The 22639-nt window shown below is 40.4% G+C and overlaps 3 protein-coding genes and 1 long non-coding RNA gene across 5 annotated transcripts; 1 reads left to right on the top strand and 3 right to left on the bottom strand.

The window, feature by feature from the left end:
- Positions 1-503: 503 nt before the first annotated feature.
- On the bottom strand, positions 504-5032 carry sf3b4 (splicing factor 3b, subunit 4). The gene is made up of 6 exons (XM_034599628.1): positions 4919-5032; positions 3884-4012; positions 3210-3752; positions 2448-2612; positions 2031-2183; positions 504-826 (listed from the first exon to the last, which is right to left on the bottom strand). Exons 1-6 carry the CDS (start codon positions 4950-4952, stop codon positions 675-677), a joined length of 1176 nt encoding a protein of 391 aa, XP_034455519.1. The 5' UTR covers positions 4953-5032; the 3' UTR covers positions 504-674.
- Positions 5033-5511: 479 nt separating this feature from the next.
- LOC117770328 lies at positions 5512-20126 on the bottom strand. Its single transcript, XR_004615373.1, has 3 exons — positions 19893-20126; positions 15602-15616; positions 5512-5521 (listed from the first exon to the last, which is right to left on the bottom strand). It is a non-coding gene; the product is annotated as an uncharacterized LOC117770328 (long non-coding RNA).
- Positions 6267-15826, bottom strand: lix1l (limb and CNS expressed 1 like). Of its 2 annotated transcripts, XM_034599636.1 has the most exons (8): positions 15702-15826; positions 14788-15390; positions 11762-11925; positions 10863-11003; positions 10315-10347; positions 10064-10159; positions 9726-9803; positions 6267-8924 (listed from the first exon to the last, which is right to left on the bottom strand). In XM_034599636.1, the coding sequence occupies exons 2-8, from the start codon at positions 15128-15130 to the stop codon at positions 8673-8675; spliced, it is 1107 nt and encodes a 368-aa protein (XP_034455527.1). In that variant the 5' UTR covers positions 15131-15390; positions 15702-15826; the 3' UTR covers positions 6267-8672. The 2 variants fall into 2 exon arrangements, with proteins under 2 accessions (XP_034455527.1, XP_034455528.1); XM_034599637.1 differs by lacking the exon at positions 10315-10347 and having other exon boundaries at positions 15702-15819.
- LOC117770326 (type-4 ice-structuring protein-like) lies at positions 19730-22408 on the top strand. Its single transcript, XM_034599639.1, has 4 exons — positions 19730-19811; positions 21127-21195; positions 21294-21417; positions 22013-22408. Exons 2-4 carry the CDS (start codon positions 21147-21149, stop codon positions 22212-22214), a joined length of 375 nt encoding a protein of 124 aa, XP_034455530.1. The 5' UTR covers positions 19730-19811; positions 21127-21146; the 3' UTR covers positions 22215-22408.
- Positions 22409-22639: the final 231 nt, after the last annotated feature.

Below are 22639 nucleotides of genomic sequence, written 5' to 3' on the forward strand. Positions count from 1 at the left end.
AAATAACTATAACGAGAAGACTCAAGAGAGCTCATACCTCCACCGAGGCCAAACAGTTCCCTTAATAAACCACATTGAAATTCACTAGATCCAGAGAATCTCCACCAAATATTAGTCCTCTACATTTGCCAGATGTTTTTCATCACGATCCATGAATCATTGAGAAATCAACAAAAATGTTGAAAAATACCCCATCTTGCAATGCTTAAGAAAATGTATCTACAGCCATGCCCCATGCCTACACAATATCATGGAATTTGGTTGAGTAGTTTTTGTGTAATCCTGCTAACAAAGTAACAAACGCAGATGAAAATGAGCACAAAGATAGAACTACTGGTTAGGATGGACCCACACAAAGCAGCCCACCTGCGCACTCTGCTAAATTTCTGCTGCATCATCCTTTGTAAAGTGCATAAAGATGAAATCAAATATTTTTTACATTTATTGAAGAGGGAATTTGAGCCCTACTGTTTTACAGAAATAAAACAAAAAGTCCAATGATCCAAAACTTGTACTAAAAACTTTATTCACCAAAAGGTCTTTCATCTGTACAACGACCAAAGAAATACAAACAGGTGGTTAAATTATTCTGGCGATAACAAATTTGAGTAGATCTGAAGATGTTAAAAATAAAAAAGCAAAAAGAGACTCCTTTTTCTGCCGTCGGCAGAGGACTAGGGTGGCATGGGTGCTCTCATAGGAATGCGTGGTGGGACACCAGGGGGTCTTGGTGGCATCGGGGGTCCTCTCTGGAAGCCAAACGGAGGTGGACGTGGAGGACCGGCTCCGTAGCCGGGTGGAGGCATGGGAGGAGGACCTCTCATACCTGGAGGCACAGGAGGACCTGGGAAAGACAAAGAGGGGTCACAACGAGAGAAAAAACCTGCCTATGGTGAATAATGGTCAGTTTAGAGATTCTACGTTAAGAAACAGTCCAGGGAACAATTCATTATGATGCCGAAAACCATCAGAAAACCTTCAGCTATTGTATAATTATTAATTATAGTAAATTCCCATCCAATTCAGGTAAACTAAGGTTTTCCATACATTTTTTCTCCTTGCTTAAACAGGGTTGTATGTGGTGGCACATTCTCAAAATCATATTCTGAACCATGATCAAATTTTGACTCATTACTTCAGGTCTGACAATATCATACATTAAACATCTTATTTACATTAATGTTACACAAAGCTCTCAACGGATATTGCAGATCAAATATGCCTCCATTTCACACTGTGTGAGAATCTGTGTCGGGCTGAATGATATGATATCAACTGTGAGATGTGTCAGATGGTGCAATGAGGGCCTGCTGAATCTTAAGATTACAATTTATGACCAAAGATGAGACGAAAGCACAGAAACTATATCAAGTAGCAGCTTTCCTCTTCGCTACTTAAACGTTTTAAAGATTAGTATAAATTCTAAACAAGCTTTTTCAATACTCTTGACATTTAAATGTGATGTAAAAACTTACGAGGAGATGGTGAGACGAGGAGGAGCCACCAGGGAAGAAAGAAAATGGAATTAGGATTTTACAAAGAGAGTTGTGGTAAAAAAAAATTGTTACAACATTGAATTGGGATCATTTTGTACCAGACTGTTTATCTTTTACAGAAATTCAGGACATTTAAAAGCTCCACATCAGCCATAAATAACTCATTGGTGTCTCATGTCTCTTGTTACCTATTCTGATAGAGGACACAAGACTATTCCTCACTATTGTCATCTGTCTTTTCAGCTGTTCAACGGCTGAGCAACACAATTTGGTTCATCAATAGAAGGCTTATCCACAGTAGCCAATTTGTCATGGTAGTCATGGTAACATGGGTATGCATCAATACTACAAATCCGTAATGCTATTTGGCTGCATAATACAGATACAAGGAAGGAAGGTTATTGACCCTCAGTTCTTTTACAGAAACTGAACTGAGTCGTTTTTTAATCAAATGGATTTTTCCTTCAAATTTCCATTCTCTGTTAGTGAGGTTTAAGACACTTTTATTTAAATACGAAGAAACGCAACGCTCACCCATGGGAGGTCCATATGGAGCTCTTGGTGGCATGCCCATAGGCGGGGGAGGTGGCATGCCAGGGGGGAGCGGTGCCCGTTGGTTTGATCCTGGAGGAGCAGGAGGCACCATGCCAGGAGGAGCGGGAGGAGGCATGGGCATCTGAGGCATACCTGATTGACAGAAACAATGAAGTGGGTGGTGTTTACAACATTTGATGGAATATCCAGCTATGAATTCAGTATGACCCAGTAGTGGCCTTTAGATGGCATCTAACTCCTCTAAACCACAAGTTCATACCCTCCTTCCCTATCCCCAGATTTGAGTACATTCATTATGTAAAATTACAGACAAATTGCTCCACTGTAAACGTTTTCAAAATGCAGTTCGTTAACTTTCCATTGGCAAACACATCTTTTAAGTTAACAAGCCATTACCTGGATGCATGCTGCCTGGAGGGAAGGGTGGTGGTCCGGGTGGAGGTCCACCGCCACCACCCTGTTGGCCCCCTGCGTTTAGAGACATGGACATAGACGGGGGCATTGATGGAGGCATCGATCCCGGAGGTGGAACAGGAGGGAAAGACCCAGGGGGTGGCATGCCTGCACAGACACAAGTTGTATGTACAATGTAAGTTATAATTTCATATTACAACAAGCTGTTTGACTCATTGACATATAAAAATACAAATATTGCTGGTTACAGCCCGAAGAAACGTAACCAAAGAAAATAAACGCACGCTCAAGATTTAGATGTAAGACTTTGACACCACATTGTGTCTTTGTACCAAGGTGGGAATAGTTTTGCAGCAGAAATGTTATCCTTTGTTATACATAAAATATGTTGGATCTGACTGGTTGAGAGTCCAGCAACAACCTTTGTATCTAAGAGGAAATTAGGACTGGACAACAGGAGGAAATGTGACTTGACACAACGCGAACAAAGATGGTAGGACACCTTACATATACATATTATAGTATACAGATACTACTACTACACACCTCACCATATAATATTTTCTAAAGGCTGTGCCCTGATATTGTCAAGTAGTGGCTTTCTCATTCTTAGATGATAATTTAAAATGTTCCACATGACATGAACAGTGCAGGTAAATTAAGTCCAACTGAAAAGGATGGAAACGAAGGACATCTTCCACTCGTTGACATCTACCCTGTATAACAACTCTCGTTCAGCCATACCTTGCATGGACATCCCAGCTCCCATTGAGGTCAGGACCGGTGTCGGAGCAGTCAGTGGCGGGGGAGCGTCTGCGAACAGCTGGTGAGGCCTGTCTGCCTGGGAGAGAGGGTTCTGTGCAGCCAGGAGTCGCTCTGCAGCCGAGCCGTGTCGCTCTCCTTTCGAATCCTTCTTGAAGGCGTAGGACACAGTGATGGGCCTGTTGCAGAGGTACTGGCCGTTCATTGCCTCAATGGCGGCATCTGATGCGTCAAAGCTGGCGAAATTGATGAAAGCATAACCCTTGGAGTTGCCAGTGTCTGGGTCTCGCATGATCTTTGGCGTCTGGAGGATCACGCCAAAGGCACTGAATGTGTCGTAGAGCAGTTTCTCGTCAATCTCTGGATCCAGGTTGCCAATGAAGATGTTTGCTCCCACATCCAAGTTTTTGTTGTGCGCCGATGCCTTATTAACTCGAATTGGTTTGCCATAGAGCTTTATCATATTCATAATTTTGATGGCATAGTCAGCATCCTCTTCACTGAGGAACTCCACAAAGCCATAGCCTGAGGAGAAAGAAAAACGTTCAGCCCCATATTTGTTATATATTTGGCTAAATGAGTATTTTTTTCTTCCACGTCAGACATGTTGCCATCTCCACAACAACAAGGTTTATTAATTAATGGTCGATACTCACCCTGATGTTGGCCTGTGACTCTGTCTTTGGGCATGTGTGTGTTGACCACAGGACCAGCCTGCAGGAAAAGCTCCCATAGTAACGGCTCCGATACTTTCTCATCCAAGCCGCCCACATAAACAGTGGCGTCTGAAAAAATTTACAATTTGAAATTAAACTTGGTGTAAGTATTTCTGAGAAAAGTTAAAATACAAGTCAATTCAGATGCATACGAGATCTTAGTTATTCTTTCTTCTCTCAAATTAATACAGTGCAAGGAATAACTTTGAACTCAGGTAAACCGTGTACTTTGTACTTAATGTTAGCATTTAACAGAGTAAACAACTACATTTTAGTAAAGTTATTAACTACTAATTGGACTTTTGCAGTCTCATAGAACTTAAACATATTGTCACGTTTTAATATTATAATAAGATGAGTTTTTATAGTATTTATTAAGGATGAAATAGATAATACAATTTTTTCTGACACTAGCTCATGAAAATGACAATGGAAAGAGTCTGGCCTAACACCCATAATAACACTGATGACTGCATATCTCCAGCCCCAGCTTCAACACATACTACGTAGAAGCACACGAGACAAAACAACATCTAAGTACAATGATAATCAAGGTTTGATCATTTGTTTAGTCAGTTAAACAGAAGGAGGCGTCAGCTCCAACTATGTTGAGTTAGCTTGATAGGCTAACTGCTAGCCACCACAGCGTAGCACTGCTTCTGATGTGCTAACAACAAGAACCGCCACAGTTAACAAATCAATTAGAAAGACCATCGCCACGTCTGACTTCCTCAGCAGCAAGTATGTGAGATTATTTTAATTAAAGTTATTCGACTTAAATGGTTAAATTAGCGGCAAACCAAGCTAACGACAACTGGACACTTCCATGTGATCGAGCCGCTGATAAATGTTCGCTAACCCGGCGGCTAACGACGCTAAACCCACCGGGCTGGAGGTTTTACAGTGTGGCGCACGATCAGGTTCATACACGAGCTGCACCACGGAATGAAACGTGGATTTAAATGCAGAAGTTACCTTGGTTTCTTTCTGAGATTGGTCCCGCTGCCATGTTGAATGAACAACGGAGGACGAGCGTGTTAAACTGAGGTCCCGCCTCTTCCTGCGCCGCCTACCGGAAACGGAACTAAATATAAATTAAAACATTTTTTTATTTTGGTGCAGGAAACACATTTTACCATATACAGGAAGATACCTCAAGTAATAATACTAATAATTATAGTAATACTACTACTAGTGATACTAATAGTAATAATAATAATAATAATAATAATAATAATCATAAAAGTCAAATAGCACAAACAGTTCCAAGTTGTTTTACAACTTAAAAATAAATAATAGAAGGAAAACAATTTTTTTTTTTAATTAAAGCAATTTAAAGATAACACAGTAATAGACAACATTTTGGCACAAATACAAGATAAAAAATGTTACAGATGAGATAAAAAAATTAAAAAAAAACATTAGGAAATCATTGAAAAGAGTTGGTAAAATTAGATTAAAATGAAAGTTGAATTCCTCAAGCCTTGAGAATGCTCACTTATAAAAATGGGCCTTTAACTGAAATATAAGAGAATAAGGAGTTTGCCTGTTAAAGTAAAGTGAGGATGGTTTCAAAAACTAATGAACGGTTCATCACATCATTCATGGTGAAGCAAACACTGCACACATTGTTTCTTTGGGTACACGTTACAGTACGTGGTCTCAAGCGTCTTGCCAAAGTTCTTGTGTGATGTAGGAAGTCTCATGTAATCCCACACTGATTCCATGAAGTTGAGATCAGACTGTGGGGGGCTCCACCATCTGCTGCAGGACTTTTTGTTCTTTGTGTGGCTGGTGATCATTCTCCTATGTGACTCAGGCTGCTTGTGGTTGTTGTCATGGATAAGAATTTGAATCTTGAGTGCTTAGAATATTTGTACAGTGGTGTGGAGTGAGTAGAGCAACAGTACACTGTACTGCAAGAGATTGATTGTGATATAATTATTAGGCTAGGGTCCATTTAGTTTGCTGTGAGTAACTTTTGGTAACACTGAAGAAGAGAGATTAAATACGGATTAAATCAAGACATAATCTTTTTGTAATTTGGACTCTGCCTTATCTACCCATCAATGGAAAAGGTAGACTATTTTATTGCAGTCTTTAGACAATTATATTCTTTAAAATAGATTTTGAATTAATGTGTGGTCATAACAATAATATGTAATTCCCAGAACTTCTTCTAAAATGTCTGGAAAAGCTTTTTATAACTAGTACGAAATACACTTTATCCCATTAAACCAAATGCAATCTCATTACTTAATCCTGGTTATAAATGATTCTAATCTTTGTAGTAAGCAGCATAACAAGTGACACGACAAACCAGTAAAGATTTGTATCAGCCAATTTATTACATCATATAAATCTACTAAAATTATAAACATGAAATACAAAATGTTCATAGAAAATACATACAATAAGGGTCTTCAGGAACACTTCAAAAACAATACTGTATCGAATATGAAACATAGAAAAACAGAAATTAATCAACAACATCATGCATTAAAGCCAAAAGATGAAAAGCCCACGTTTGTTTGTTTTTTATAAAGGTGGATAGCAAAAAATATACTGTTTTTTGAAAGGTCTTCATTGATAATGATCACAAAGAAAGGTCAAAGGCATTTGTAAGAAGAATGGAGCTCTGAGATTAATGGCTTGTTGTCAGAAATCAAAACACACAATAATAATAAGCATCTTAATTAGAGGAAAAATGCAAAAACACATAATTCAAGATCTCCAGCCTCATTCCTGTAACCAGCTCATTTGAAAACGTTCGATGCGAGTGCACCAGCACTAAAGCATGAAGTCGGACTTGAAATCGCTTCACGGGACGATACAATCACTGAAAATCAATCTTTTGCTGAGATTCTTGGATCGAATGTGAGATGAACGAGGCTGGATTCAAGCTGCAGAATAGAGTTCAACTGTCTCTTTAAACATTTCAGTATTTACTGACGTGTGTTGCAAGAGGACAAAACTTTTTTCTCTTGGTGGAGCTGACTCCATATTTTGCGAGCCCAGTACCAAACCAACAATATATAATGGTTATAAATGTATAACAAACGTAGTGAGATTTAAAAAATCCTTCATAAGAACATATTAAGGTATTGTAACAGTAATATAGCGTGTAATCTGCACACTACAACATGTAATGTAACATCACCTTTACATGTAAGACAAAAGACGTAAAGTAGAGTAGCTTTAACTTTTAAAGACCCAGTTAAATGGAGTTTAATGAGTCTAACCGCAACAGGCTACCAATTTACTTAAAGGCACAATGGTCCCAGAGAGAAATACGGCAATAGAATATTAAAACAGATCTGGCTTTAATCGTACAAACATTCCTGCCCCCTTTGTTTTTAATTTGCAGGCTGCCTGAATTTCATGTAATCAGTTTCTGCTGTTGACAATCCAGCATTGAGCAGAAGCACGAGCCCTCCCGCTGTTTAACTCGCATAACTCACTGCCCACATTTTTCTTTCAAACCAGAGCCGAACATTATCAATTAAACTCTCATTCCCCTTCCACGGGGTCTTTAAAAAGGGACTCTTTGAAATGCCTTCATTCTTATAATGTAATAAAAAATACATTTTTAGATATGTCATACAGGGAAATAAAAGGATATCACATTTACAGTATAAAAAAGAGATCAGGTCCTTCTATGTAAAAAGGTGATTAAGTGCGAGTTACATTTCAGCTCGTGGACGTTCACCAGCACAGCTAAGAACCGAACTCTGCTTCCAATATCATGAAAACCATCAACCACAAGCACTGGTGCTGTTTAGTATTGACGACAATGACTCACACGTGACTCACACATTGTAAATCCTCTTGTTAAAAAGGATCCTTTGACTCGTTTTTGTGTGTGGCTGTTTGCTGACGTCGATGAGACTCTCACCAGCTCTTCTGATGACAAACACAAACTCTGTCATGGAGCAATTCTATCGCCTGGATAGCTGCAGTAGTTGAGAGCGCACTGAGAATAAACATTCAGCTGGTGTCAATGAACGCTAGAATAGTTCAAACAAAGCGATGGTTCGCTATTGGATGTTTTAAAAACCTGAGCTGCTGAAGTATTTTTTCAATAATGTAACTGTTGCGATCTTACACTTAAAGAAAATCTCATGTGCTTACATTAGAAAGGGATTTTTTTTATCCCTTAAATTGCTGTTTTAGAATGATCTTTTTCTTAGTGGTCACAAGTTACTTGCCCTCAGGGCTTTAAGATTCTGGTTTGTATTCTCTTTTGCTGCTTTTTTACCACTGTGACTCTGAGTAGTGTAAGTGAACGCACCCAATAACATTAAAGAAACTCTTTGATCTGATTTACAAATGATCTTCACCTCCTACGTGTTTGGTTTGTTGGTCATTTTACCTCATGACCTGTACATTCACAGATGAAAGGCAGGTTTTGTTTGTTACAGTCTGGAATAAAGAATAAAAACATGTATTACCCCGTAAGCTGGTTCGCCAAGTTTACAGGTAGTTTATAGAAAAGTCGTTTTCCTGTAATCACTAGGCACAAAGAGGTAACAGCTATAGTGGCAGGTGTTTGTTTGATGGTGGGATGTGCATACTGTAAAATCAAGTGCTGATTACCTGGTCCTCGTGAAGAAACATATGATACAAAGGGATTTAAGAAATCAGACGACTCATCTTTATCTCTATGAAATGTTCAATACTGTTACCAGGAATCCTGCGGAGTGTGAAGGCATGATTCCATGGGCCGGGTTTAGCGTGACGGCAGGGTGGCGGTGTTGGCCGCGTTGAGCTGACCCACGGCTAACATCAGGATGTCTTTCTTCTCTTTGTAAAAACGCAGTTCTCTGCCCGCCAGTCTGGCGTCCTCCAGTTCCCGATCTGTGGAGGCCAGCTCCTGCGCAATGGTGCTCGCCACGCTCTGCTCTCGGTTCACCCAGTCGGCCGCCATCTGGGTGCGCATGTCGTCATCCAGAGCCCGGTGGGAATAGTGAGCCAGCACCTCCTGCAAAGTTCAGTCATATCAAAGAGTCAAAGTTTGAGGGTGTGAAGGCTTTTTCCTTGATGAAATATTCAACAAAGGGTCTTGAAAGAGTCAAGTTCATCTGCCAGTGGAAATAAGCATTGTGATTTATATTATTTACTTTAGAGGTAAAGAATAATGTCTCTTAGTTGAAGTATTGTCTCTGATGCTTCACATGTCAGATAACCAACCTAGAAGTTAAACTCTCAGGTAAATAAAAGATATATTTTAAAGTTGGAATTAAACTAGTTATAGTGGAATTTAATTTGCCAGGGAATAACAGTGCATTCACATAGTGTCGGAATAAGAGTTCCCGACAGAGAAAATTCCCGTAAACACCACCTCAAGTACAACAACTCGAAAGGTCGGCAGAAATGTTGTTACACACAATCAGAAATTGGGACGAATTCCCAACTCGGTGAACGGGTCCTTGCAAGGAGCAAGTAAATGTACAGTGAATGTAAAGTAATGAAACAATAAGGCATATTTAGAGGACTGATATCTATGAGTGTGTGTAATTTGGTGCAGCCTGATTGACTTTAAGGAGAGGTTGGGCCTTGGCAGCGGTATGGGCTCTGGTGAGTTTAATTCTAGTTCAGGAAGGTTAGAATTAACAAAGAACTTCCTCTCTGGTTTACTTATTTTCCAGCCTGCCACTGCTCACATGCTGAGATGATCTATGTGGAACAGTACAGACCTGTCGTGTAATTACTTCACTGAAAACCACCACTGTACTTGGATAATGAACCCATCTGGGAAGTGGGCGAGGATCACATTCAGTACCTGTCGGGAACACTGTCGCTCTCTCATGGCTTTGAGGCTTCCATTCCAGTGCAGTAGCTGAAACACAGTCATCAGCTCCTGGAGACACAAACACAGCAGAGCCAGCGTGAGACCCAACTCTCTTCACAGCACACAACATGTAGTAATTCAGTTATTCAAACCATGCCTTCAGACTGCTCCTTTCCAGTTAGAAACGAGGTCAACGTGTTCTAGCTAAGGTCACGTGTGGGCTACCACTACATGTATGTGCACACCAGACGCCCACGAGCTGCGTAGCTGTGTCTGAGGAGCATAAAATGTGACCTAACACGACTCAGACATTCCTGATTTATATGCACCTGAAACTCCAGCATGGATTTTCCTTTGTTGGACTCGAGCATGAAGCGAAACGCTCCAATTCCTGTGTTGGGATTGTCGGCCTCCTCTCTGTTTCCCTGTGAAGCACAGCAAGCAGTTAATGAGCATATGGTGTGATGCTTGACTCATATAGGGTTTCATGGCTCACATATATACTTGGACTTTGATGTCAGCGTCACACAATGAGGAGGATAACCACAAGTTCAGATGCACATTGATATTGTTAATTTACCCTGTAGTCCTCCCAGTCGTTTCTTCTTCTGATCTACGGATGTTGGTGAGAAATGCAGATTCAAATTTTAAAAGTTTGGCAAATGTTTTGTGAGCAAGAAAATGAGATCCACACGTTGTCTGAGACGTAAAGATCAACTCCATGTTTGCAGCGAGCAACTTTGTTCAAAGTATCTTGTTAACGTCTCTGTGACATCCTCAATATTTTGCTTTCAAAAATTGTATTTTCCGTAAATCCGTTTTCTTCCTCCAGAGATCCGTTGCATCTGTTTTTCATACAACTTAATCAGAGCCATCTTGACACAAGCGAGTCTTAATGGGAGCTCGTCCAAGTCACATAAGACTTTTTCAGACATGAACTAGATATGAAGAAGGCCGAAGGAGATCGTCGTGGTCAGGCACTCAAAGCAACTGGCTCAGACATTTGCATTCTCACATGGAGCCCCTCTATGGTACCAGTATGGAAGTCCAGGAAACTGTATGTGACTTTCCCACTTACCAAAAGCTTGATACCTAAACAACAACTTTCAGCTTGTTACCGTAACTTACATTGAAGGAGGCCAGAGCCTCGCTCACGCTCTTCTCGATGAAGTCGTCTGTGATGCGACGGGACGGATGTTCATTGAAAACAGAGTTCATGAGGGCGATCTTGGCAGCGCTGCGTCTGGCCTCGGCCTTGGTGGGACAGAACTGTCAAACAGTGGAGAAAACGAGCATCAGCGGTCAGATACAAGCAGAAATACAGATGTACTGCACAGTGAAGAAGGCTGGAGAACAACAGTGTTTATATCATAGATTGACTGTTTATAAAGATGTCGGTTCCCGAAATGTGAAGATAAGGGGTCTTGATTGCCCCCTGTTGGCTGGCTGCAGTATAGGTCATAAACCCAATCTCCTCCATGTTGGTGGATGGGATATGGATCAAACAAAAAAATTCAAAACACAAGTAAATTTTTTCTCAAAGTTGGTTTCTGTCCTTTTATGTAGTTCTTATCACATTGATGTATGTATAAATGCACAGTTTTCATAAAAAGTTTGGTTTCAATTAAATTTTTGATGCTATAAAAATGGAATGAAATATCATGATTGACCGCTGAGACTGACCCGTGATTGGTCAGGCATGTGTATGGGTGGAACCTTGATACCGAGGCTCCATCCCTCAATAGCTACTGCTTAGACTCTGGCTCCAAATGACATCATAGACACAAGATGGCAGCATTTATAGCCGGGAGGTTGTGGAGATACGTCATCCATCTTTATATACAGTCTATGTATAGTTATAGTTAGTTTCAATGTGGACGTATCTTAATGTTTCCTCGTCTTGAGTTTGGATCCATGTTTAGAATGTTATGTTTGCAAGCATGTTTGGATTCTGTAACCTTGTGACATGAACCTGGAATGACCATGTTTCTCCATCACACAGTAAAGAAACAGTGCAGTTACTGTACCTGGAAACTTCCGAAGCAGCTGCCTCCTGGAAGGCTAACATAGCAGACATATGGCGGGCTGTTGGACGGGACCATTTCATAAACAACTAAAGCTCCGTTGCGCAGATCGGCCCCTCTGGTCAGCTTCATCTGCCAGAACTCCTGTAAAGCCTCCACCACGTTTACTGCAGGGAACAGATATAAATAAACCGTCACACTGAGATATAACAAATCTGACTTTTATTATTAGCCCTATTTAGAAGTAAAATGTTTTAGCTGGAAATCTAAATGCTATTTGTGCTGAGCTTAAGTGCCGTCAGTCTCTGGCCATGCTCTGTAACATCCTCTCTAAGATGGATGGGCTGGGGGGAAGGTCATTTCAAGGATGCCAGGGGATTTTCCTGAAAATATTTATGTGCTTGCCTAAAGGAAATTCTGCATCAGCTCAGAAGAGCTGCTCGCTTAAAGAAACACACCCTCATCCGCGGAACTTTCATAAGCAAAAGTTGCATTCATGTGTTCCTCCAAGAGGAAACGGCAACAAAGAAACTGAGCCGTAAATAACGATTTGGGCTCGCTTCTGCGGGGAGATGTGAGCGCAGCCAACATTATCCAGGTCTCTATCACTTCTGTCACCTCTCGGCTCTTTGCTACCGAGCTCTCGCTGTTTGATACGGACACAGACAAACTGAGTCTCCCCCACACACACACACACACACACACACACACACACACACACACACACACACACACACACACACACACACACACACACACACACACACACACACACACACACACACACACACACACACACACACACACACACACACACACAGAATCTGGAGCCTGATCAGTATCAGTTGTTTTCAAAGCTGCAGCCTTGACGAACATAGAAATAGAAAACATATCCGGACTTCGCACGTTAAATCACTAATGTGCAATCCAAAGCTGTTATTGCTTTAACCGTGTGAAAGTGAAATGCTCACTATAAACTGTTTCTCTTGTTTTCAGCCAAATATGAAGTAAGTTACCTTCACAACAGATGAGCTATTGCATATGTTGTACATGCACATTAGTTTCCTCCAAACAGAGGCTGAACCCAATGAGCAAAGTCCTGATCCTTTTGAGCATCTAAATGGTTCATGGCTGTATTAAGACTTGCAAGACTGCATTTCAGTCTGTTTTTTATATCAGGTTTTGATCATTTCCTTAAATCTAAAAGGACAAAGACTCAGGAAACACCAGGAGATAGTGGAGGATGATATATTACAAAGTGACAATGGTTCTGCTCCAGGCTCACACCCACAGAGCAGCAGTTACCATTCCCACATTCACAGCTAGGGGCAAAAATCTGAAATGGGCTTTTCTGAATTACACCTTAAATAATTATTCATCCATCTTAATTGTGTTTTGACTGAAAATGAATGCCTGTTAAATCCCTGGTCCCGGCACACTGATGACTGTATGAAATAAAAAGTGTAGATAAACCCCATGTGGCTGCACTTTTGGTTCCCGAAATCCCAAAATATGACAGATGTGTTTGTTTATTTTGTAATGTTTGCAACAATTTACCTAACATCAACATTTTCCTCCCAAGAGTAACAAGAGAAATTGGAGCATTAAGGCACAAATAAAGCCAGTGTGGCGTCTTTAAGGTGCTGCCAATGTTGACGTGGTGTTAAGTAGCCTAAATGGAGGGAAAGACGGGAGGGACAATCTTTTGGGAATAAATCCTATTAGCGCGAGACAGGAACACTTGTATTAGCTGTGACTGCCAACATTATTGCATTTGGTCTAATAGTTGGTGTTAAGCCTCCTGCCAATGTGTTACAGTGAAAAACAACATGTTAAATACAGATAAGTGAACAAGGATCATTAGGTGATCAACATTTCCCCTTATCATTATTAGTATTATTATCTAGTGGGGCCTTAAACATGTTTCCATATAATATTGATATATGATGCAATGAAATATGTTTGTTGTGAAGTTGTTTGTTAATTGTGCTTGTTTTTTTCTATAGTTTTGTTTGTGCACTGTTTTTTTTTATGGTTTTGTTTTTGTGATTGTTCTCATGACATGAATGATACACAACTACCCATGAGACACAATTATCGATATGCTGACAGCAAATATCTATATTTTGTAATATATATATAAATATAGTTTGAACTTTTGCAAGTTTAAGGTTATGTTTCATCTCAGTTTGAGTCAAACTCTGCGAAACTGACACCAAAGTGTAATGAATAAATACACAAATCCTGCACTTTTTGTATTTTCTTCTTCAGTTTGACAGACATCATGATGTATCGTTGCATGATTGTCTTGCAATACATCAATTATTGCAGAATCGCTGTATCGTGATATTATCGTGGGCCCTGTATCGTGTACCACGAGGTACCCTGTGATTCCCACGCCTATTCGTTCCTAAAAAAGTTTTTATGTTTTCCGAAAATTCAAAACTCAAGCTGTTCTGAGTAGGAGGCTCTCATCCATCTGGTTTTACTTACACTGTGATGAATGGTTTGGATTTAAATATTCTGGCTACATATTGAAAGATGAATAAACTTAATTTTTCTCAATTAAAAGAGCTGAAAACCTGATTTTACAACTTTCTTTTGTTATTTAACCTTACTATAATAACACTTATCCCATTTAACGGTGCAGGATCAGTATTGTATTGTGGCTCATGTATATGTATAATAGTTTATTGTTCGCAGATGTAAACCGGAGCCGTGGTAGTTAATCCTGTAATGAAGTGAGGCTGTGTAAATATCAGAAGAAAAACATTAAGGTGATGTTATATTAAGTGGAAATGTTTTATCTACAAGGTAAAACTGGATACGTGTGATATTTGACGCTGTGGAACTAAACACAGGAATGTAGTGTGTGTGTGTGTTTTTACGTTGCTGGTCTATTCCCAAACAAATGGCGCAGCTAAAAGTGGTTTTCTGCTCCAGCTCCCCTCCCCAACTCAGCCTGAAACATCCGATAAAAACATGCTTATTGACGCGGTTAACGGGACGTTAGCGCCGCGGGACGTTACCTCTGCCGTAGCCCTGTGTGTGTTTGGCGAAGCTGCGGACCACAGCCTCCACCGCCTCCTTCAGCACCGCCGGGTTCCCCGGGTTACAGTGGCCGGCAGCCCCCGGCCCCAGCCCGGCCCCGATGCCGCCGTACAGGCTGTGGAACTGCAGCGGAGGCGGAGGCGGGGGAGGCCCGCAGGACGCGGCCAGGGAGGCCGGGGACGGCAGCAGCGGCGCGATGGGGACCGTGACCCCGGGCCGGAGCGACGAGGAGCGGAGGGTCCCGGTGGGTCCCGAACCGAATCCGATACCCGGCTGCAGCCGCTGAGGGCGGATACTGTCCGGGATAAGGTGAGATTCCATTGTCCACACGTAGCGTCTGCGGAGTCCGGGCTGTGCGGGGAATGTGCGGCGATCTGCGGGACGGGTTCGGGTTCGGACACGGTGTGTGAGAGCCGGCGGAGCAGGGCGGGATCAGGCTGGAGACAGTCACCGCCTCATGGAGCATACACAGCCGAGTCTTCGACACATTTCACCGCAGCTCCTCATCCTCACTGCCAGGCTGCCCCAGACACAGGAGGCGTTCAATGACCCCTGGGATTCCCCACACTCACTGACAACAGCTGCACACCAGAACCTCTACATGTTCAGACTGTCTTTTTAAAATCTTTAATCTGAAACTAATGTCTCCTAATGTCATTAATTGTATACACACTGTTAAATATACCTTTCATAAAGTATCAGGAACAATTCCACGACACTGAAACATTAGTCAGCCACTACAAATCCCAATTGTTTATTATTATGTTGCTCAATTCAGGTTTACATACACACACTTCTGATATTAATCTAAGCGGACCGTATATACCGTACATTATACAAATTCACTACTGTTGTATGATTCACCTACTTAATGTATATAAGCAACCCGTACATTATTAATCCACATTTCTTCCAGCATCTTGACACTGTCCTCTGGTCACAATTCAATCATATCTGCACAGTAGTCAAATGTTTGTGTCCACCCCTTGCTCAGCTTGTTGTCTCGTTGCACTACTGTCTTGTACAGATTCACTCTATTTGTACAATAGTTGTGTTTATTTTGGAGTCTGTTTTTGCTGAATGTCTATTAACTATAAGAACACTGAGAGCAAATAACACTGGAGTCAAAGTCCTAGTATGTGTACACATACATGGCAAATAAAGTTCATTCTGATTCCTCACTCAGGTTTTCAACTAATTCAGTTGTGCCCACATACCCACATGGTATGATGGCCCTTAGGGGGGTCACTACTGTTTGCCAGATCTGGGTCACAATAAGCCACAGCATTACCGCATGTCAACCAAAGGTGGCCCAATTTTGTTTGGTGCTATTTAGACCATATTCCCTGTTGCCACATGGGCCACTTTAGGTTCTCATCCAGATGACACCTTGTCCAGAGCACCGCATGTTTTTCAAAAATTTGCTACTTTACAACTGGGCCACTTCAGGTTCACATACATTTTGTCCGGGCCACAAGAAGGCCAGATGTGCCAAATCATTGCTTGAGGTGGCCAACATCCAAATGTAAATTTGCCCTGGATGCTTGTTTGTTTGACTTCTTGTTATTGTTGTTTGAGTCTATAATAAACTGCAACAGTATAATAAACAAAATGGGAAAACATGCTGTAACTATAACATATCAAATAGATATACGTAAACATCAAATTTCTGCAAATTCGTTATCAAACAGTTGCAATCAAACTCGGATAGGAAGTTATATGCATGTTGTTGTCATATTTCCTGCATTTTCCACAGGGCATGAAGGCACCAGTGAAAAGTCAGAGAAATATCAAGCCAAGAAATCTGAGCCTGCTCTGTTCTCTCCTGTGGCTCCAACAGAGAACAACTACAGTGTGGGCTCAGGCTCCAGCTCTGCAGCCTGAAGCATGTGATTAAAACCTGCAGCCACAATAACTCAGTTTAGTCAAGAGAGGGTGAGACACTCAGGTCACTTCTTCAACCCACTCAGACAGCAACTGAGTCAGTAGTTAGTTAGTAGTTAGAGGGTTTAACTGTGAGACAGTGGGACCACCAGCCTCGTACAAAACAAATAGTTGAAGGAGGAAATGGGACCTCCTCTCACGCTTCCTAAGAGGTTTTTACGACTTTCTGGGCCTTGTGTAATTTTTCATCCTCGCTGTGGCCTGGGAGGAAGCCAGAGAAGTTCAGAGCAGGAACTCAGGAGCTTTTGATTGAATCTGTATTCTTTTTTTCTTCCTGTTTTTCAAAGCTGAGTCTGCAATATAATAAACATTCAGTCATTGCACATCTGGTTGCACTAAAAAACAAATTACAGCAAAGTGTGAGACTGAAAACCTCCGAGCAGACGAAGACGAGGCCCATCTGACGTGTTTGTGAGCAGACAACAGAAAGAAGAAGAAGAAGAAGAAGAAGAAACAGACATATATCATAACTATAATGAGGCTCACTGGAGGACGCCCTCTCATTTCATGACATCAGTGATTAACCTCAGCTTCACTGCTTTGCGTTCACATGACGTTCGGACCAATCTAATGTCATTTAATCTCCTCTAATCTAATGCTCAGTTTGCCTGAGCTGCTGTGTGTTTGTTTCAGAGTTAAAGTCATGAACTCACAATCAAGTTAAGCAATAAACCAGGCTTCATTTTATTTTAAAGTGCACGAGGCTCATCGTTGCCGCAGAGGATCATCTGACCTAAACATGAATGTACTGCGGGGCTGTATTCCATTTCTTCTTATTGTTAAAGTCTCACTATTGTAAACAGCAGCCATTGTAAACAAAACAAAAACAACAGAAGACCAAAGAAAACAAGTATATTTACGTAAGTGCAATATTTAAATAACATTTTTGATGGATGGATGGATGGATGGATGGATGGAGGGAGGGAGAGAGAGAGAGAGAGAGAGAGAGAGAGAGAGAGAGAGAGAGAGAGAGAGAGAGAGAGAGAGAGAGAGAGGGAGAGAGAGAGAAAACGTCTTTAATGTTTCTAAGTCCATTTATATTATTTTATCTTAACTTGTCTATACTATTAGAGTATTAGCACCAGGTATAAGAAGAGAAAGTAAGAAGGGGAACTTTTTTCCCTCATTTTTCATTTTGAAAATTAAGTCGAATTTGTGCAGTACAACTTTATTTTTCCCTTCGCTCCTTCCCCATTATATATCTGAGGATGCGTCAGATTTTTCTTGTGACCTTTGGACGGGTCATGGCTCTGATGTCCGGACTGGACTTTGTTGTATCAGTATTAACATAATGGGTTGAATCTATAAGCAAATGTGTGTGAAAATGTTGCTGATTTGAACTTTTACTTTGGTAAAATGTTGATTTTGAGACTTTTACTGGAGTATTTTAGTGTGTATTTTTACTGTCTTTACTCGTTTTTAACACTTGGAAAAACACATAACTGGTAAAGAGTCTTCATTCTGCATTCATGCCTGAACCAAAACTTATAAATGTGGATGACTTTTACTCTCTATTATTTACTGGGTGTCAAATCTTGGAAAAGAATCAGGGCCTAGTTTCACCTCTTCTCAAGTTTTCATTCAGTATTTGTTGCAACGTAAACTTCTCATGGAGTCCAGGCTCGTGGTGAACAGGCTCTGGACAGAGAAAATATTCTCTTGTTCAAAAACATCCCCACATTTGGTGTTAATTTACATCTGACTGTTAAACATCCAATTTCCTTCTAGATTAATAAAGAATCATCCACATTTGATCAAACAGCTCATGTTTTTTATGTTTTCTCCTCATGTTTTTATCAAAATAATTTTTTTCTTCCTGTATGAATTTGCTTATAAGTGACTGGGGTGAAGTCAGGTTGGGAAATAATTACTTTATGACGACTATAAAGATAAACTGGTCCCAATAACACGCTGCTGGGTGTAAAGCAAAGGTAGAAGGTTTACATCCACATGTTGACTGTCATTCATGACCCCTCCCTCCAAAGTGCAACTTAATGACAATTCACTCATACCACTTTTAATACATTTATACTGTATTTTATCCGATTTCAATGAAACTTCGTGGAAGGGTGTGATATGGGTCAGGAGAGAAACCATTACATTTTGGTGCGGATCCAAATAAAATTGTGGATCTAGTTGATTTAAACGTGGTTTCCTAAGGGGACTGTTGGGCCTGAAGACAGCTGAAGTGTTGTAACGTTTAATCTCTATTCTTTATGTACTTATGTGTCAAGGCTGAGACATAGTGACACTTAATGATATAAATAAAATTCTAAGTCATAACACAAGTAAGAATGTTTTTCCTTTGTCCTACTGTTAATACTTGATGATGGTCGGTGAGGTGCGATCATAGAATCACACAATATAAAGTCTACATTTTACTTTTTTTGTCTAAGAATTAGAATTAATCAATGCGATAAAAATACAGTAAAAATTTGAAAGTGGAAAAACCCGATCATTATTACAAACATGACTAGTCCCTCCTTTAGATGGTAAATGACTGAAAACAGAACTTCATGATAAACTTCATTTAAAGATCACTTTTCTTAACAAGTTACAATATGCGTTCCATTGAAAATAGAATTATGAAGTAAAGTTTACAACTTTTTCAAGTACTTGTAATCCAAAAGTCTAAAGGCAATGTGGACATAATGGAAATCGAACAAATCACGAGACATTCTGTCAGTTCTCTTATTTGTTATTGTATTTGTTCACGTAAGCAACCAACCTGGCCTCAGTGTCGTAACAGTGACGCTGCTTCTGCTGATGATTAAGTGTTTCGTTGAATCAACGTGATAAGATGAGCACTCATGACGGATGTTGGACAGTCAGCAGAGGGACTGTTGGACTTTGGCTCAGTTTGCCCAGGTGGCATCATGAGCAGCAAGGGTCAGCGCTGTGATTCCCTCACTGGCACAAACGTCCAATCGTGTCTCAGCTATTTATCTTGTCCAATCGTATTCACAGTAGGATACAGCTGCATCACTGAGCTGGAGTATAAGAGGACTGAGAGTCCCACAGCTAGGCACCATCCGGTCCAACTTCTCCTGCGGTACAGGTGAGTCTGCTCCTATTTTAAAATCCACACGAGACACTGGAACAAAAATCCCACAATTCTTTTCCAGTACTTACAAAAAACTTGATTCTTTGAAAGTAACATATTCATCTTTGTCACTTTGAATGGGAAAGCTGATGTCAAATAATGCCAGGGCGGAATTTGAAAACATTTTAAAGGAAAAATGTCCTTTCAGAGTTATGAAGTAATCATGTCCAACGAATTGAAATCACATTAATATAGTAAATATCTTTATTTAATGTTTAGTCTTGTCTCACAGAGGTTTTTAGGAGGCAGCACACAGATGTCAAGGATATAAAATCACTAAAGAAGAATCATTCCGTTACAGACTTTTCAGCCCATTTGTTAAAAACAGCACTGTGTAGTTTACATGAATGATTCTTGTTGAAATGCAGTACTGGCTTTTTTTTAAATCTTAACTAATTCGCCTTTTAAAGTAACATTATTGTGAAACTAGTAGTGATTACGTGTTATTCATGTCATTCTGACCAATTCCCTTTAACCCTGTTCAATCTGAATTAAAACTTCATCACGGATTTAAAGCATGAAATGTATATCCACTGTAATGTAAAGGAACACAAACTCTATGGAAGTGTTTGATTTGTTTTTACACAAGTTAATTGTATAGTTTTAATTGTGAAGAGAACAACCAAGGAATTCCGTAATAGAAAAGACAACAATAATGTTCAGTTATGTACAAAAAGCCTTTAATAAATATGGGCTAACACATTATATAAATACATCAATACAACATATATATGCACACACAAGAAATCATTTATTTTCCACAACAGAAGTTTCTACTCTTTCTTCTACATTAAAATATCTAATAATAAATAAAAGAAAATGCAAAATGTATAAAAACACACACACACCAGGTTCAATATTTGTTTTGCTGCTCATTCCTCAAAGCAATAAATAAACATGAGGATTGTTTTTTTCTTTTCTTGACCTTATCTGTGATAAATTCTTTTTACAACTCAAGGTTCCCACTGAACTGCAGCATGTCTGTGATAAGCCAGGTAAAGATTACAAGTTAATGTGTTTGGTGTGGACAAACACGCAGGAGCTATATATTTATCTTATAACCATGTGACAACAACAAAATAGAACAACACGACAGGGATTCCTGGAATCTTTTATCAGTGAGCCATCAGATTGAGCAACAGGAGGAGGAGGCCTCCGTAGATCTGAAAAACAAACCGTGTAAATGATCTTTGTGACGAGATCAAGGGGAAATAAAAGGGAAGATTAACAACCACACAGAATAATAACTGAGCAGTGTTTGTCTCTGTAGATCTCCTCCACTCAGCAGCCATGAAATTCATCCTCGTCGCCGCCGTCGTCCTGCTTGCTCTGGCACAAGGTACGACCATCACACAGTTACTGTTTGGAAGTGCTGTTTATTATGAAGCTCTCTCCTTTACTGACTCCTTCTTCTTCCCGGTCTTCGGAAACCCGCAGGAAGCTTTGCACAAGATGCTAGCGACCTGGAGCAGGTCAGTGAGTACTTTGAGAATCTGAAGAACAAGATGACAGCGGATGTGACCGCGTTCCTTAGCAACCAGGACCTCACCAGCCAGGCTCAGTGAGTACAACGACGCCCCGGTACCACCGCCCTCACACACCAGGTCAAGGTTTAGTTGTGACTCACGGTCAGGATGATCACATCTTCTTCCTGCTTATCACACTGGACCTTGTCCTTTGTTAAATACCAGTGCAGAGTACACTTACTCAAGCACAAACCCAAGATACTAGTACTATTCCTATCATATTTCTTTAGTATTACATAACTTATTAGTTACATTTACCAATTATTAATTTACTTATGATTAATCATTATAGATTAAATAATTTGGAAAATTTGTAGTTACAATAAATACATGTTAATTAGACAAATCGATACGACACCGACAAGGGCCATTCTGAATGAACACTTCTTTTGATACTTAGAGTAAATCTTGTTGCTTATTACATAAAATATATAACATTTTCTGGTAATTGAATTTTTTTTATTACATAAATTACTAAGTCAAGATTTCAGACTTTTCCAAATCAAAATTAATTTCCACACAGTAAAAAAAGCTGAGCGGCCCTCAGGAAGCGCATACAGGTCAAACATGTGCTTTTCTGTTTTGTATACATGATGGTTCATCTTCTTTGTTCCTTTTTTAACTCCCCAGGACCTTCATGGAGGAGAGGAAAACCCAGCTGGAGCCACTGGCCACCCAGATCCAGGACCAGCTGAGGACCGCTGCCGCCAAGCTGGAGGAGCACATGAAGCCCCTGGCTGAAAACGTACAGCCCATGGTGGAGAACTTCCAGAAGCAGATGGAGGACCTCCTCAAGAGGCTGATGGATCAGACCCGTCCCGTCGGCAACTAAACAAGCCGTCCTTCCAAAGAAACATGCAAACGTGCCACCACAACATCGTCTTCTCCACCACGGACTGAGCTCATGGAGCGGCTTGCATTCAAGGCTGGCCTGACAGCGCCACAGCTAAAAATGTGTTTCAGTGCTCGGTAACACTGATATTTATTTTCTTTGTCCAGAAGCACAATTAAAAACCTTGGAACACATCATGGTATTGAGTTGTATTGGTTTTTTCATCTGCCTGTGTGAATGAAGAGTGTTGTATCAGTTTAGAAATATTTTGATTTGGCCAAGACAATGAACATAAAATCATAACGTGTTTAATCATCTAAATTGTAGGTTTCTTAACCGTAGAATGGGCCCTTTATATTTAAATACTTTATATTTACCTTGGGAGCGGGTCCTCTAGAGGGAGGCCGCCATGTTTTTTTACAGTG

This window comes from Hippoglossus hippoglossus, chromosome 11, assembly GCF_009819705.1.
Source record: "Hippoglossus hippoglossus isolate fHipHip1 chromosome 11, fHipHip1.pri, whole genome shotgun sequence".
Classification (NCBI taxonomy): Eukaryota; Metazoa; Chordata; class Actinopteri; order Pleuronectiformes; family Pleuronectidae; genus Hippoglossus; species Hippoglossus hippoglossus.

Excerpts from the sequence above, each read along its gene's own strand:
- sf3b4 (XM_034599628.1), bottom strand. The coding sequence starts at position 4,952 with ATGGCAGCGGGACCAATCTCAGAAAGAAACCAAG. Across the intron at positions 4,013-4,918 it reads AATCTCAGAAAGAAACCAAG|ACGCCACTGTTTATGTGGGC; the intron begins GTAACTTCTGCA and ends AAATTTTTTCAG. Across the intron at positions 3,753-3,883 it reads AGTCACAGGCCAACATCAGG|GCTATGGCTTTGTGGAGTTC; the intron begins GTGAGTATCGAC and ends CTTTCTCCTCAG.
- lix1l (XM_034599636.1), bottom strand. The coding sequence starts at position 15,130 with ATGGAATCTCACCTTATCCCGGACAGTATCCGCCCTCAGCGGCTGCAG. Across the intron at positions 11,926-14,787 it reads CACACAGGGCTACGGCAGAG|TAAACGTGGTGGAGGCTTTA; the intron begins GTAACGTCCCGC and ends TGTTCCCTGCAG. Across the intron at positions 9,804-10,063 it reads AATCCATGCTGGAGTTTCAG|GAGCTGATGACTGTGTTTCA; the intron begins GTGCATATAAAT and ends TTGTGTCTCCAG.
- LOC117770326 (XM_034599639.1), top strand. The coding sequence starts at position 21,147 with ATGAAATTCATCCTCGTCGCCGCCGTCGTCCTGCTTGCTCTGGCACAA. Across the intron at positions 21,196-21,293 it reads CCTGCTTGCTCTGGCACAAG|GAAGCTTTGCACAAGATGCT; the intron begins GTACGACCATCA and ends GGAAACCCGCAG. Across the intron at positions 21,418-22,012 it reads GACCTCACCAGCCAGGCTCA|GACCTTCATGGAGGAGAGGA; the intron begins GTGAGTACAACG and ends TTAACTCCCCAG.